Source organism: Sesamum indicum, linkage group LG4 (genome assembly GCF_000512975.1).
Source record: "Sesamum indicum cultivar Zhongzhi No. 13 linkage group LG4, S_indicum_v1.0, whole genome shotgun sequence".
NCBI lineage: Eukaryota > Viridiplantae > Streptophyta > Magnoliopsida > Lamiales > Pedaliaceae > Sesamum > Sesamum indicum.
The window spans coordinates 180,228-192,262 of record NC_026148.1 but is presented as its reverse complement, the minus strand read 5'-3'; the positions used below and the strand labels follow the sequence as shown (position 1 = coordinate 192,262).

The window sequence follows — 12,035 nt, the reverse complement described above, 5'->3', positions numbered from 1 at the left end:
TAAGGCGAACTGAGCGACGAACCACACAGCGTCATCAATTGTGTACTAGGGAGGGTCTTCATCAGTCGGCATACACAAGAGGAAGTTGGTAAATAAATAATAATTTCTGTTTGTTAAAATATTATTTTTTAAATATAATGCTAATTAACTATTTTTTCCTTGGAGACAAAGCTTGGACAACCGTCCAAACAAATGAAATTATTCAAGCGCTGCTATAAAAAGAAAGAGGATGGGGGTTGGAGCGAACCGAGGGCAGCGGAGGTGGAGGTAAGTAGCTAAATTCTTCATTTAATAAAAAAATTAATTTAGACCAATTTCTCTAATATTAATATTTTTTCATAATAATAAAAAAATTAAAATAAATTACAACGACATTTCCATAATATATTTACATAATAATGTAAAGAATCACAAAATTAATTTAGCCTAATTTCCCCAATATTAATATTTTTGCATATTAATAAAAAAAATTAAAATAAATTAGAATAATATTCCCAATACATACTAAAACTTTTACATAATAATGTAAATAATCACAAAATTAATTTAGACTAATTTTTCCAAAATTAACATTTCTACATCAATCAAAAAATTAAAATAAATTAGAATAATATTCCCAATACATACTACATTTTTACATAATAATGTAATCATCACAAAATTAATTTAGACCAAATTTTCCAAATTAGAACAATATTCCCAATATATGCTAACATTTTTACATAATAATGTAAATAATCACAAAGTTAATTTGGACCAATTTTCCCAATATTAATATCTTTACATAATAATAAAAAAAATTAGTATATTCTTTTTTATTAACATATTAATATCAATAATCCAAAAGATTAGACTTAACACTTTTATATAATTTGTGTAGATAATGTCTAGTATGCCGTCTCTACCGTGTGGTCAAGAGCGTGGTCGTGGTCGCGACCTGTCACTACCACCAGAACCGTCAGATGCTTTCCAGGTTAGTGAAGCATCCCCTCGACCACCCACACCACTGGATACGCCCACACCGTCCCCCGCCCCCTAAACTGCTGCTGATGACACGTTACAGCAACCTGCCACATCGACAGCTGCTCCACCACCACCATCAGTATGACAGTACATCAGCCTCGATGACGTGAGGTAAGTTTGTCTACTTTTTTATTATTAATTATTTTATCTTGAATATGTTAAATATTTAATATCAAATTAATTTAAAGTCTGATTGGCGGTTCCGCGATCGCATTAATGCGGTCGTGCAGGGACATTTTCCCCACCCGTAGCCGTGTCTGAGGCAGGTGCTGCCAGAGCACCAGCATTTATGGTCCGAGAGTATGAAAGTAATTAATTTTAAATTAATTTAGTTTTATCTAATATATAATCTAATTATTTAATTTATTTTATTAATTTTTTTTAATCTTATTACTGTAGGTAACCTACTGGTAAGACTGTGATGATGAGTCCATATTTCGGGTCTTCTACATGTGGGCTGGAAAAGTACGTTCGGAAGATCTTTTTCATTGCCCGGTCCAGCTTAGTTAGGCCACTATGACTGGCCAATAAGGTCTGGCTCCAACTCCAGGCATATTGGGCCAGCGAGGACTTCCAGCAGGAGTCTTCCAAGAATAAGGCGAACTGGGCGATGAACCCCATGGCGTCATCAATTGTGTACTAGAGAGGGTCTTCATCAGTCGACATACACAAGAGGAAGTTGGTAAATGAATAATAATTTTTGTTTGTTAAAATATTATTTTTAAAATATAATGCTAATTAACTATTTTTTCCTCGGAGACAAAGCTTGGACAACTGCCCAAACAAATGAAATTATTCAAGTGCTGCTATAAAAAGAAAGAGGATGGGGGTTGGAACGGACCGAGGGCAACGGAGGTGGAGGTAAGTAGCTAAATTCTTCATTTAATAAAATTACTAACAATTTTGTTTGTTTTACAGGAGACGTTTCAGAAGATATTAGAGGATCGTCAGCCCTAGCCTACGACCGACGACCTCAATGCCCCCGCCGAGTTCAAGGCTTTAGTGGCAATGATAGATTAGCAAATGTGGCTGGCTGCAGTCCGGGATAAGAACAAGGGCCGATTATTCAGCCTTGGTTCTGAGCACCACGTCTCCAGCCGCATATTCACACCACCATCGCCACCGCCAAACCTAGTCATGGAGGAATGCCATGATGGACATGATGAGGGAGATGTGGGCCTCCTCGTCGACTGCAGCACCGCCTCCGACGAATCCACCAGCCGAGAATCAGAACGCTGACGAGGAGTGTTTAGATTAGATTTTACATTTTTTTTTATTTTTGTAATTAAATACTCTTTCATATTAAGATAATATTTCTTTTAACTATTCATGTTTTATAATATTTATTAAATTCCATTACTTTATATTTATTCAATTAATTAAATTTATAGATAAAAATAATTAAAATTTCATTAAATTAATTTAATTATATATAAAATTTATCAAAATATATAAATTTATTTATTTATTCAATTTATTAAATATATTAATAAATTATAAAATTTAAAAATTAAGAACAATTTTAGTAATGCTAAAGAAAATATTACAAATTTTATTAGGACCTGTTCCGAAAACCGTTTCAAAGACTATCCTATATAAGTATTCCTAAACTGGATGAACCGTTCCAAATTAATGAATAACATTTCCAAATACAATTACTAATCAATATCTAATATGTGTTGCAAATTACATAATCGTTCCTAATACTATTACTGAAACAGTTCTACAAACGTGTTTCTAATTCAATAATCCGTTGCAAATAACAGTTCAAAATACCGTCTCAATTTGATCCCAATTAAAAAAAAAAACAGTTCCAAGATTAAAACAGGAGTATTACAAATTCCATTCTAAAATTTCAGTGATAAAAATGAATTGTCCGTTCCAAAAATCGTCACTAACTGTTCCAATTCTTAAATTAAAATTTTTTTGGATAAAAACAACATTAGGAACAGTTTACTACGACTGATACAGTTACTGTCCCAAGTGGGAACGGTCTTCCCTGAACCATTCCTAAATTTTTGTAACGCTGACTTTAAGGACGTATTTCTAACCGTTTCAAATTCCACTCCAAATAAGTTATGTGTTCGGCTGATCGTTCTAAAGTAAAAATAAACCGTTTCAAAATTCGCCCCGAATCTCGCTTTATTTTATAGTGAGAAGAGTTTGACAAAGAATATGGAAAATTCTAATTTCACAAATAGTAAATTGATGTAGATTTATTTAGCATTATTCTAGGGTTTTTGGGTCTTTTCCAATATTTATCAATATTTTAGTTATGATAGTAAAGAACCCAACAACACAATCACTAGCGTATGCAATGTCTAATGTTTTCATGTAAACAAAAAATTAAATAGGCACCAACAATATAATACTAATTCTAATTACAATTTAGTTTGATGTCCAATAAAATAAAGGAGGCCTAAGTACATAGTAATAATCAGGTATCCTAATCAATTAGCCCATTATCATATAATACTGTATTAGTACGTACATAGTTGTGGGATTTTTACTTGAAGGCTTTTCTAATACATACATAATATAATAATAATAATGAAATTCGAAAACAAGTAAAGTCAGCCAGCCCATAAGTGTAGGTGTGGGTGTCGGTGTGGGGCTGGAGCAGAAGCGCGTACGTGGAAACCCGTAAACTTTCTCATCTCTCCTCATTTATTGCTTTCTCTTTCGACTTTTAAAGTGTAAATATTAAATACTGCTTACGTGGAGGAATATTTATTATAAAATGATGAATATTTTGTTTGAATTAAAATCAAATTAATTATATAAAAATATATTTAATTGATATATAGTTTTAAAAAAATGATTGAGGATCCGCCTAAACAAGTTCGGACAAGAATTGTTCTATAATTAGTATATGGATGCATGGTGTTGGTGGGTAATGCATTAGATGTAGATGAGTATGATAAAATATATGGTGATATTATTATTTTTTAAAGAAAATGAAGGTAGTTAATTATTATTAATATTATATATATTAGTTACGGAGTAGTAGTGTTGAATGGTGGTGCAGAGTATGCAGAGAGAGTAGGTAGGCAGAAAAGGATTTTGGGAACCGTACAGACAAAGTACCTTAGCTGTTTGCAATTGCTGCATCGATCGTTGGGTGTCCACTGTCACTGTCCATATATATATATATATATATATACCCTTCCTTCCTACTAGAGTACTAATGTTTGACTTAAGCCCAATGAATATTAATGTGATGAATGATTGGGCAAAGGCAGAGACAGAGTGGAATGAGATTTTGAAATATGAATATTGAATGAAGGTGGTAGGGCGGTCATTTAGAATTAAGGCTGCGTAGGTACGTACGTAGGTAAGTAGTAGCTACCGACTGAGTGATGAGTACATGACTTGTGCTGCATGAGTTTCCGGACAACGTCAGACCACCTAATTGCTGTTATTATTATTAGGAGGACACACACAAGAATAAAGCAAAAGAGGCAAGTGGCGGTGCGGTGTTGCACTTTCCGACATTCAAACTTATTTTGCTATTTTCTGACCTGGAAATCATACAAAACTTCAAATTTATGTATATATAGTGGTGGGAATCATAAAAGGTGTAGTACGTAGAGAATTAATTAAATTAAAAGTATATTTAGAAATATTAATTATTTTGGTAGTTGCATGCAGTGAGAGTTAATTAATACCTTGTTCAACTCCTGAAATTGCACCGGAACTTGTCTTTTTTTTTTAATCTTCTTCGATCAACCCACTTTAACTAGCTAGTGTTAGTGCATGTATGAGTATGAGCAGTGGCACCCACCAACTCTAGCTAGCTACTTCAATAACTAATCAATTCTTTTTTTCTTTTATTTCATGACGCCACGAATTAACTCTAATGTCAAAAACCAAATAATATATCAAATGAATTAGAAGAATTAATATATATGGCACAAGTGTTAATGGAAATGAATTAAAATTAAGAGTAGAGAATTATGCAGGTACGGAAGATTAACATAATTTCTTCAAGGACATAATGAACATTAATGATAGAGAGAGATAGATAGATAGATAGATTTGGTGGAAAGAATTTATTGATGAAACTTCCCCATGTTTATGAAGCACAACACGCGGTTGGAATACTGTCTACTTTGTCTGTATCTACTCTCTCTCTCGCTTGCCTCTCTTCTCTTTTCTATATATAGATTGTTCCCAAGGACAGCTAACAAAAGTTTTATAGGTTTAGGTTTCTGAATTAATTTGTTTGAGAGACAGACGGAGTGGCTGAAGCTGAGCCTAATCTGCGTGTTTCATTATTATTTCAAGAAACAAACAAAGACAACTTAATACATTGATTCAGGGGCGCCTGCAGGGTTCTACTTCTACCCCCATTGCGGTTTTCAGCTCCTCTCTATTGATTTTCAGTCATATTGCATTTCTATCCAGGATTTCTAATTGCATTTAGACCAGGTTCGTCAGATTCCACTACTGCACAAACAATCCCATCTTTTCTCACTCATTGCTGTTGTTTATCATCTTCTTTTCTCTTTTCCCAACTCCACATTCTTGCTTATTCCTCGTATATTTTTGTTTAATTTGGAGATTTTCATATTGACACCTTCAGTTATTGTAATGATAGTCATGAGCTGCATCCTGCCTCGTGCATTTGATAGAAATGTCGAGCTTCTGAGTTTGCTGCTTCTTTGATCTGAATCTTATGTCATTGAGAGTTCTTGTTGATGTTCAGCTTGCTCCATATATATATATATATATATATATATATGGTTAAGATCTGTTTGGCCGAATAATGATTCATCAGTATTGTTATTTTTTATATTGTCAGCCCAGTTAAAGTTATTCTTGTTATCGTTCCAACTTTTTAATTTTCTTTTGGATTGGGCATTAGTTTTAACAATAAATTAGCCTATTTTTTTCAGACTCTGGTGGTTTGGAGAGGAATGGGAGTGACATTTTCTGTTCCATTTGTCAACGATTTGGATGAGAAGCTGGAGTCTGTCTTAGTTAGATCAATTAGCTTTGGAAGTCATAATGCCAACGATTCCGAGTCGGTCGGTTTTAATGGTAGAGATTCTAAACCTGCTAAGTTGAAATCTTTTGGTTCCGGAAAGATGATTCTTGAAGGCACCCTTAGCTTTCAAGGGAAAGAATTGGAGGCCAAGATCTCACTGCAGCCTTCCCCTTCAAATTCAGAGGACCATACTACGTTCCGATCGTTCAGCTTCAGAAGCAGAAATGCCCCTGACAAATTGCCTGCAGCTGATACCGTGCCCGAGAAAAATGTCCAAACACCTTTGCCTGAATCTGGTAGCAGTAGACATCTAGCTGCCTTAAAGTTGCAAAAGACATACAAAAGTTTTCGGACACGAAGGCAACTTGCAGATTGTGCAGTTCTGGTGGAACAAAGATGGTAGGTATCTTTTTAGTTGCCACCACAATTTTGAGGGAATAACTCTTTTCAGAATTTAATTTTTATTACTAAGAAGGGGTGTTATGTGTTGAATTTAGGTGGAAGCTCTTGGATTTTGCAGAGCTGAAGCGTAGTTCTATATCGTTCTTTGAGATTGAGAAACCTGAAACAGCTGTATCGCGCTGGTCGAGAGCAAGAACCAGGGCTGCTAAGGTAAATATGGTGACTATTTTACATGTTTCTTCATTGCATTTGTTTTCAAGTTTCTGAAGACTAAGGCTTTTACTTCAAATGTAAGGTGGGGAAAGGTTTGTCGAAGGATGACAAGGCACGTAAACTTGCTTTGCAGCATTGGCTCGAGGCTGTAAGTTGTTGTACTCTTTGAGAAATTTCCATATCTGTGGCGTGCAGACCTTCCCTGATTCTCATTTCCACACTTCTTCCTTAGATTGATCCGAGACACCGGTATGGTCACAACCTACAATTTTATTATGCCCATTGGCTCCAATGTGACAGTAAACAGCCTTTCTTCTACTGGTAAGATTTGTAAAACGACACATTTTGAATGATGTTGGAGTTGCCGTAGTTTCTTTACCATACCTTGAACTTTGAACTGCAGGCTAGACATTGGCGAAGGTCGGGATGTAAATCTAGAGAGATGCCCTAGATCGAAACTTCAACAACAATGTATAAAATATCTTGGTCCGGTGAGCTCCACACTCACTCAAAGAGAGACTTTTAAATGTTTCTAGGATTTTGCTAATGACCTACGCATGCACATAGCCTAGAATGTTTATCTCAATCCAGTTGATCAACTACTTCGTCTGATATTATTATGCAGACCGAGAGAAGTGCATATGAAGTTATCATAACAAACGGAAAGTTGGTATACAAGCAGGGCGGGAAGCTTCTGGATACAAGGGAAGGGCCGGAAGATGTAAAATGGATCTTTGTTCTCAGTGTGTCCAAGATTCTGTATGTTGGACAGAAGAAGAAAGGCACGTTTCAACATTCAAGTTTCTTGGCTGGTGGTGCAACATTATCAGCTGGACGCTTAGTTGTAGAAGATGGTGTTCTTAAGGTGAACCAAGCATTTGTTTTTCTTTCTCTTCTCCGTCTGAAATCTAAATATAAGTTCAATCTGATTGGAAAGGATGATGATAAATGAACCTGTTATATTGGAACTTAGGCGGTTTGGCCTCACAGTGGGCACTACCTCCCAACAGAAGAAAATTTTGAAGCATTTATGGCGTTTCTTTTGGAACACAATGTTGATCTGAGTGTCGTTCAGGTAAGATATTGCTCCTTGCTTTGCTGAAGATTACAAGCATTAATTAACTTCTATGAAACGATAAGAATTATCTTCTGGCTAATTTGCAGAGAGCTCCCTGTAATGGAGAGGAGGAAGTTGTTTTTGGCTTCCGAAATAGCATCTCAGTACCAGATATCAGGAGCGCCAGAAACGAAAGCAACAACAAGAATGAAGAGGATGAGAAAACTGATTCAAGCAAAAAGTATTGCATCGATGCTGAAAATATACATCCACCTGTATCGAGATGGTCCAGGAAGTTACATTCGAAAATCGCTCTACTTCAAATACCAAGAAGGGACGACGTGCTTGAGTTATTCTCCACTCCAAAACCAGGGCCTCCGGAAAGTCCATCAGATGGATATGAGACAGCAGACGAGTGTTTATCAGACTCAGAATTTTCTGTCTCCAAGCAGAATTTATTCAACCAAGATCAGGAACAAGAATATGAAGAGCCCATCCCCAGGGAAAAGATCATGAAGAGAATAAACTCACATAAAGGCATGAAGTCTTATCAGTTGGCCAATCAACTGTCATGCAGATGGACCACGGGAGCCGGCCCACGAATCGGATGTGTGAGGGATTATCCTTCTGAGCTCCAATTCAGGGTGATGGAGGAGGTTTGTTTGTCTCCAAGAAGCACATTCTCCTCCCCTCGTGGAAGTAGTAGGAGCCCAACTACGGCCACCGCTACTCCTACCAGCTCACTGAGAGAAAGAAGTCCACTTGGTACAGAGTCACCAAATGCCGCTGAGATTGTCATACCATAAAAACTGATTGTCCAATTCCTTACAGGAGAGAATGGAGAAGATGCTGTCTATATACATCAATCGGAAATGCAATTTTCCTACTTTTTTTGGGACTAGGAAAATTGTTTTAGGAATTCTTTCATTTTTTCTACAATTCTTTTGTATATCTTTCGATAGAAAGATGGAGATCTTGTTAGGTTTCCGTTTCATGTGTTTGCTTTGAAGCGCTGTTGGGCATTAAGAAGAATGCTTTGAAGCGCTGAATTATTATAGCCTACATGCATTTGGTTACGAGGAAAGTTAGTCGAGTTGCACTCAACCTTCATTGTAGCCACTGAAGCAGTGAATGATATTACACAGATTCTGATATAGTCTGTTAGTATACAAAAATTGAATAGATTTGTCTACAAAAGGAAATAATATCGCCTCCCTCCTATGCAGCTTACTTGTCCGCAAATATAAAATCCATGTTCACCACGCTGAGGAGCTCCTCCGCTACTTCTTCATGTACATAATAAGTCTACTGCATCAGGAGAGAATTCCCAAACCCTATAGCGACTAGCCAATTCTGAAGTTGTTACACTAGTTGATTTGCCGCCTCATCAAGAACAACTTTTACTATATAAAGGGGAATATTATATACTCAGCATAAAACAAATTCCATATGAAACGATAAAATTCAGAGATCGCTTCCTGCAAGATTCAAATAATTGCATTAAGATCAACAAGTTTATTGTTTTCCTTACTACGTATTCTGGACAACGACGTTAATATACTAAAGCTAAAACACAGAACTATAGCTCCTCATTAACATCTGACTATAAGGAGAACCCTTGGGAATTGGAAACATAATTTGTGAGGGTGGCGACATGATAAAATCCTTTAATCCACATCTGCAGATGCTTATCAGTCAGTGAGATGAATCATGAGACGACCACTATAGCATAATCCTGGATGCCATCTAAGGAGAGGGGGGAAAGGATAAAAGCAACAACATGCCAAGAAGAGCTATGTGGGAAAGAAAAGAGAAAACAACATTCCAAAGTGGAAATTCAACATAGTAAATCTGAGATTTAAGATATATAGGTGAAGCTGAACAAAGTATAATCAAGCATCAAGCTCAACTACAGACACAACTCAGAGGGTGAAATTTAAACGCTCTACACAACTGGTATCTGATAACTGATCTGTTATCACCAGTCATGTTTCAGTCTTACAGATGCTAATCTTACACGGATCAGATTCATTACATTAGTTGAATTGTTATCTGAATCAGTTACTTCATTGACAGGGCATGTTTTCAAGATAAATAGAGGATTAATTATTTGGATTGAAGATGATACTCTGTTCCTTTGCAGGCAGAAGCAGAAAAAGCTTACACAATCAGAACACCGTGCAAGCACATTCTCATAGAACTATTACGAGGACATGATCACAAGTGAGGTCCTCAAAGATGAAAAGATTGGTCGCAGCTTGATGAATGTAGGACATCCTTTTTAAATGATGCTAGGTGCTAAAGTCAACTTAACAAAAAACACATAAAGCACCACTGTAGCAACTTTTATGTGTATTGAAGAGAATAGATCCGACTCTGCTAGTTATTTCACAAGGAAGAAACAATCATGTTTTAGTTGAGAAAAGTTCTTCATATCATGTCATTTGAAAACAGTTCAAGAGTTGTGCTGAAGCATGTAAAGAACAAAACTATAATACAAAACAATTAATATGCATTACCTGGGTATAATTTGCTCTTTCTAGTACCCATGCCTGCAAGACAGAGCAATACCAAATCATTAAACCTATGATTCAGACATATGTTCACATGACTTGAATCTTTTGCCTTGCAATGTCGTGAAAGGGTTGATCTCAACTTTATTGCCCCTAGATTTTGATAAACTTACAAGGATTTCCCCCAGAAACAAGTAAGGAGACTGCAACTATCCTGAACTGGGGATTGATACGCTAATGAAAAAGCATAAAGCAGAAATGAAGAATTTGATAACATGAAGTATAAACCAGAAGGGCATGGAGGACATTGGGACTTGCAGTAAAGGGAAATATACTACAGATTAAGCTTTGAGTTTTGAAGGAAAGAAGGTGGGAAATGAAGGTTATGGAAAGGAAATTCTGAAAAGAAATATATATATATATATATATATATATATGAACTTCTTTTCCGGTGCTTATCTGGAAACGTAAACCCACACCACTAAGAAGCAAATAATGCTGTTGGGGATAGACCGACGGCTTTGGTTAATTTCAAAAAACTTATCAAGTATTTCCCTTGACATCATATGGGTAGTGCAGTCTTTGCTGAGAGGCACTGGCAACCTTATAATTAGAGCTCAAAGAGCAATTAATTAACTAAGATGTTGTCAACACTCAATTCTTAAAAGAGAATTTTTTCCTTGTCATGGTAAAGAAACATTTACAGAAAAGTCAGCAGTATTTTGGTTTTCATCCTTCCAATATAAACAAATAGTCCAACTAACATACCAATATATGGATCTCTACCATTGATCAGTGAACTGGAAGTTTAAAAAAGTATACCTATGCCAATTACTCAAAACCAAGTAACATAGCAGAAGAATAATCTTTTATGATCATCTTTGGAGAAGAAAGAGTAAAACCAAGCAGATAAATTATATGGTTAAAGGAATTTAATTCAGACAACCAACCTGGAACGTTAAACCTAATGCCAAGATAACATGTGAAGGTATCATGAAGTTTCTCTTAAAGGCCTGCAATATATAAAAGGTAGAATTATTATATTCTGGATCATCACTTGCTGAGTGCACCATTGATAATGAGGAATGACAATTGCAAATGAGTTTGAAAAGATGGCACTGTTACCTGAGGCATGTAAATTGCCGCAAGAACAGAACCAATGTAATTTATCAACAGAAGTCCAGATCCAAGCAGCGCAATATTTCTCACACCAAGTTTTGTTGCCAACGTAGATATCTGAAACCTAACAATATGTATCGAATCATGAAGATTTTAGTAATCAGATAGGCACCTTATATGTGGGAGGAATCAGTAAAAGATGTCTAGAAACAGATGGCCCACTCTAGAGTCTAAAATTTATGAAGGACAACCAGTAGAAAATTGCAATATAACGGAAATTCACCCAAACAAAAATTGATATTTACATGGTGTTACCATAATATGGGTATAGATAGATAAAACCCAAAGAAATAACCCAGTCCAGCAGCAATCTGAAAAAAGTGGGTCCTAGAACTTACTTGCGATCACCTTCCACATCTGGGAGATCTTTAGTTATGGCAATAACAAGAGCAAATAATGTGACAAATGTGGTGATGAATGCAACTGGTAAACTGCATTTGGAAATATTAACATCGAAATCATAATATAATCAGCAAACAAACAGAAATCTCCGAAAAACAGCACCAGAGACCTGAGTTGACATCATCTTCATTTCAACTGTTGAAATCCAAAATTAGGTTTTAATCTATATCTGTGTGTGAGCATGATTGTTTTTTCATATAAAAAATTTACCTCCATTCAAATGTTAGGCCAAGAGCAGCCCTTGTGGCATAATACA

General features: G+C 35.8%; 2 protein-coding genes across 2 annotated transcripts in view; one reads left to right on the top strand and one right to left on the bottom strand.

Moving 5' to 3' along the window:
* On the top strand, window positions 5,231–9,124 carry LOC105159768 (IQ domain-containing protein IQM6). Its single transcript, XM_011076954.2, has 9 exons — window positions 5,231–5,454; window positions 5,922–6,412; window positions 6,511–6,625; window positions 6,711–6,776; window positions 6,861–6,949; window positions 7,032–7,119; window positions 7,254–7,493; window positions 7,602–7,703; window positions 7,793–9,124. The coding sequence occupies exons 2-9, from the start codon at window positions 5,943–5,945 to the stop codon at window positions 8,489–8,491; spliced, it is 1,869 nt and encodes a 622-aa protein (XP_011075256.1). The 5' UTR covers window positions 5,231–5,454; window positions 5,922–5,942; the 3' UTR covers window positions 8,492–9,124.
* Window positions 8,771–12,035, bottom strand: part of LOC105159639 (homogentisate solanesyltransferase, chloroplastic) — a 5,542-nt gene continuing 2,277 nt past the window's right edge. The window contains exons 5-10 of the mRNA XM_011076758.2: window positions 11,990–12,035; window positions 11,716–11,808; window positions 11,324–11,441; window positions 11,149–11,211; window positions 10,205–10,237; window positions 8,771–9,163 (exon numbers count right to left, since the gene is read on the bottom strand). The exon at window positions 11,990–12,035 is cut by the window's right edge and continues 10 nt beyond it. Of these exons, the coding sequence (XP_011075060.1) occupies window positions 9,089–9,163; window positions 10,205–10,237; window positions 11,149–11,211; window positions 11,324–11,441; window positions 11,716–11,808; window positions 11,990–12,035 (428 nt within the window). The 3' untranslated portion in view covers window positions 8,771–9,088. The remainder of the gene's footprint in view (window positions 9,164–10,204; window positions 10,238–11,148; window positions 11,212–11,323; window positions 11,442–11,715; window positions 11,809–11,989) is intronic.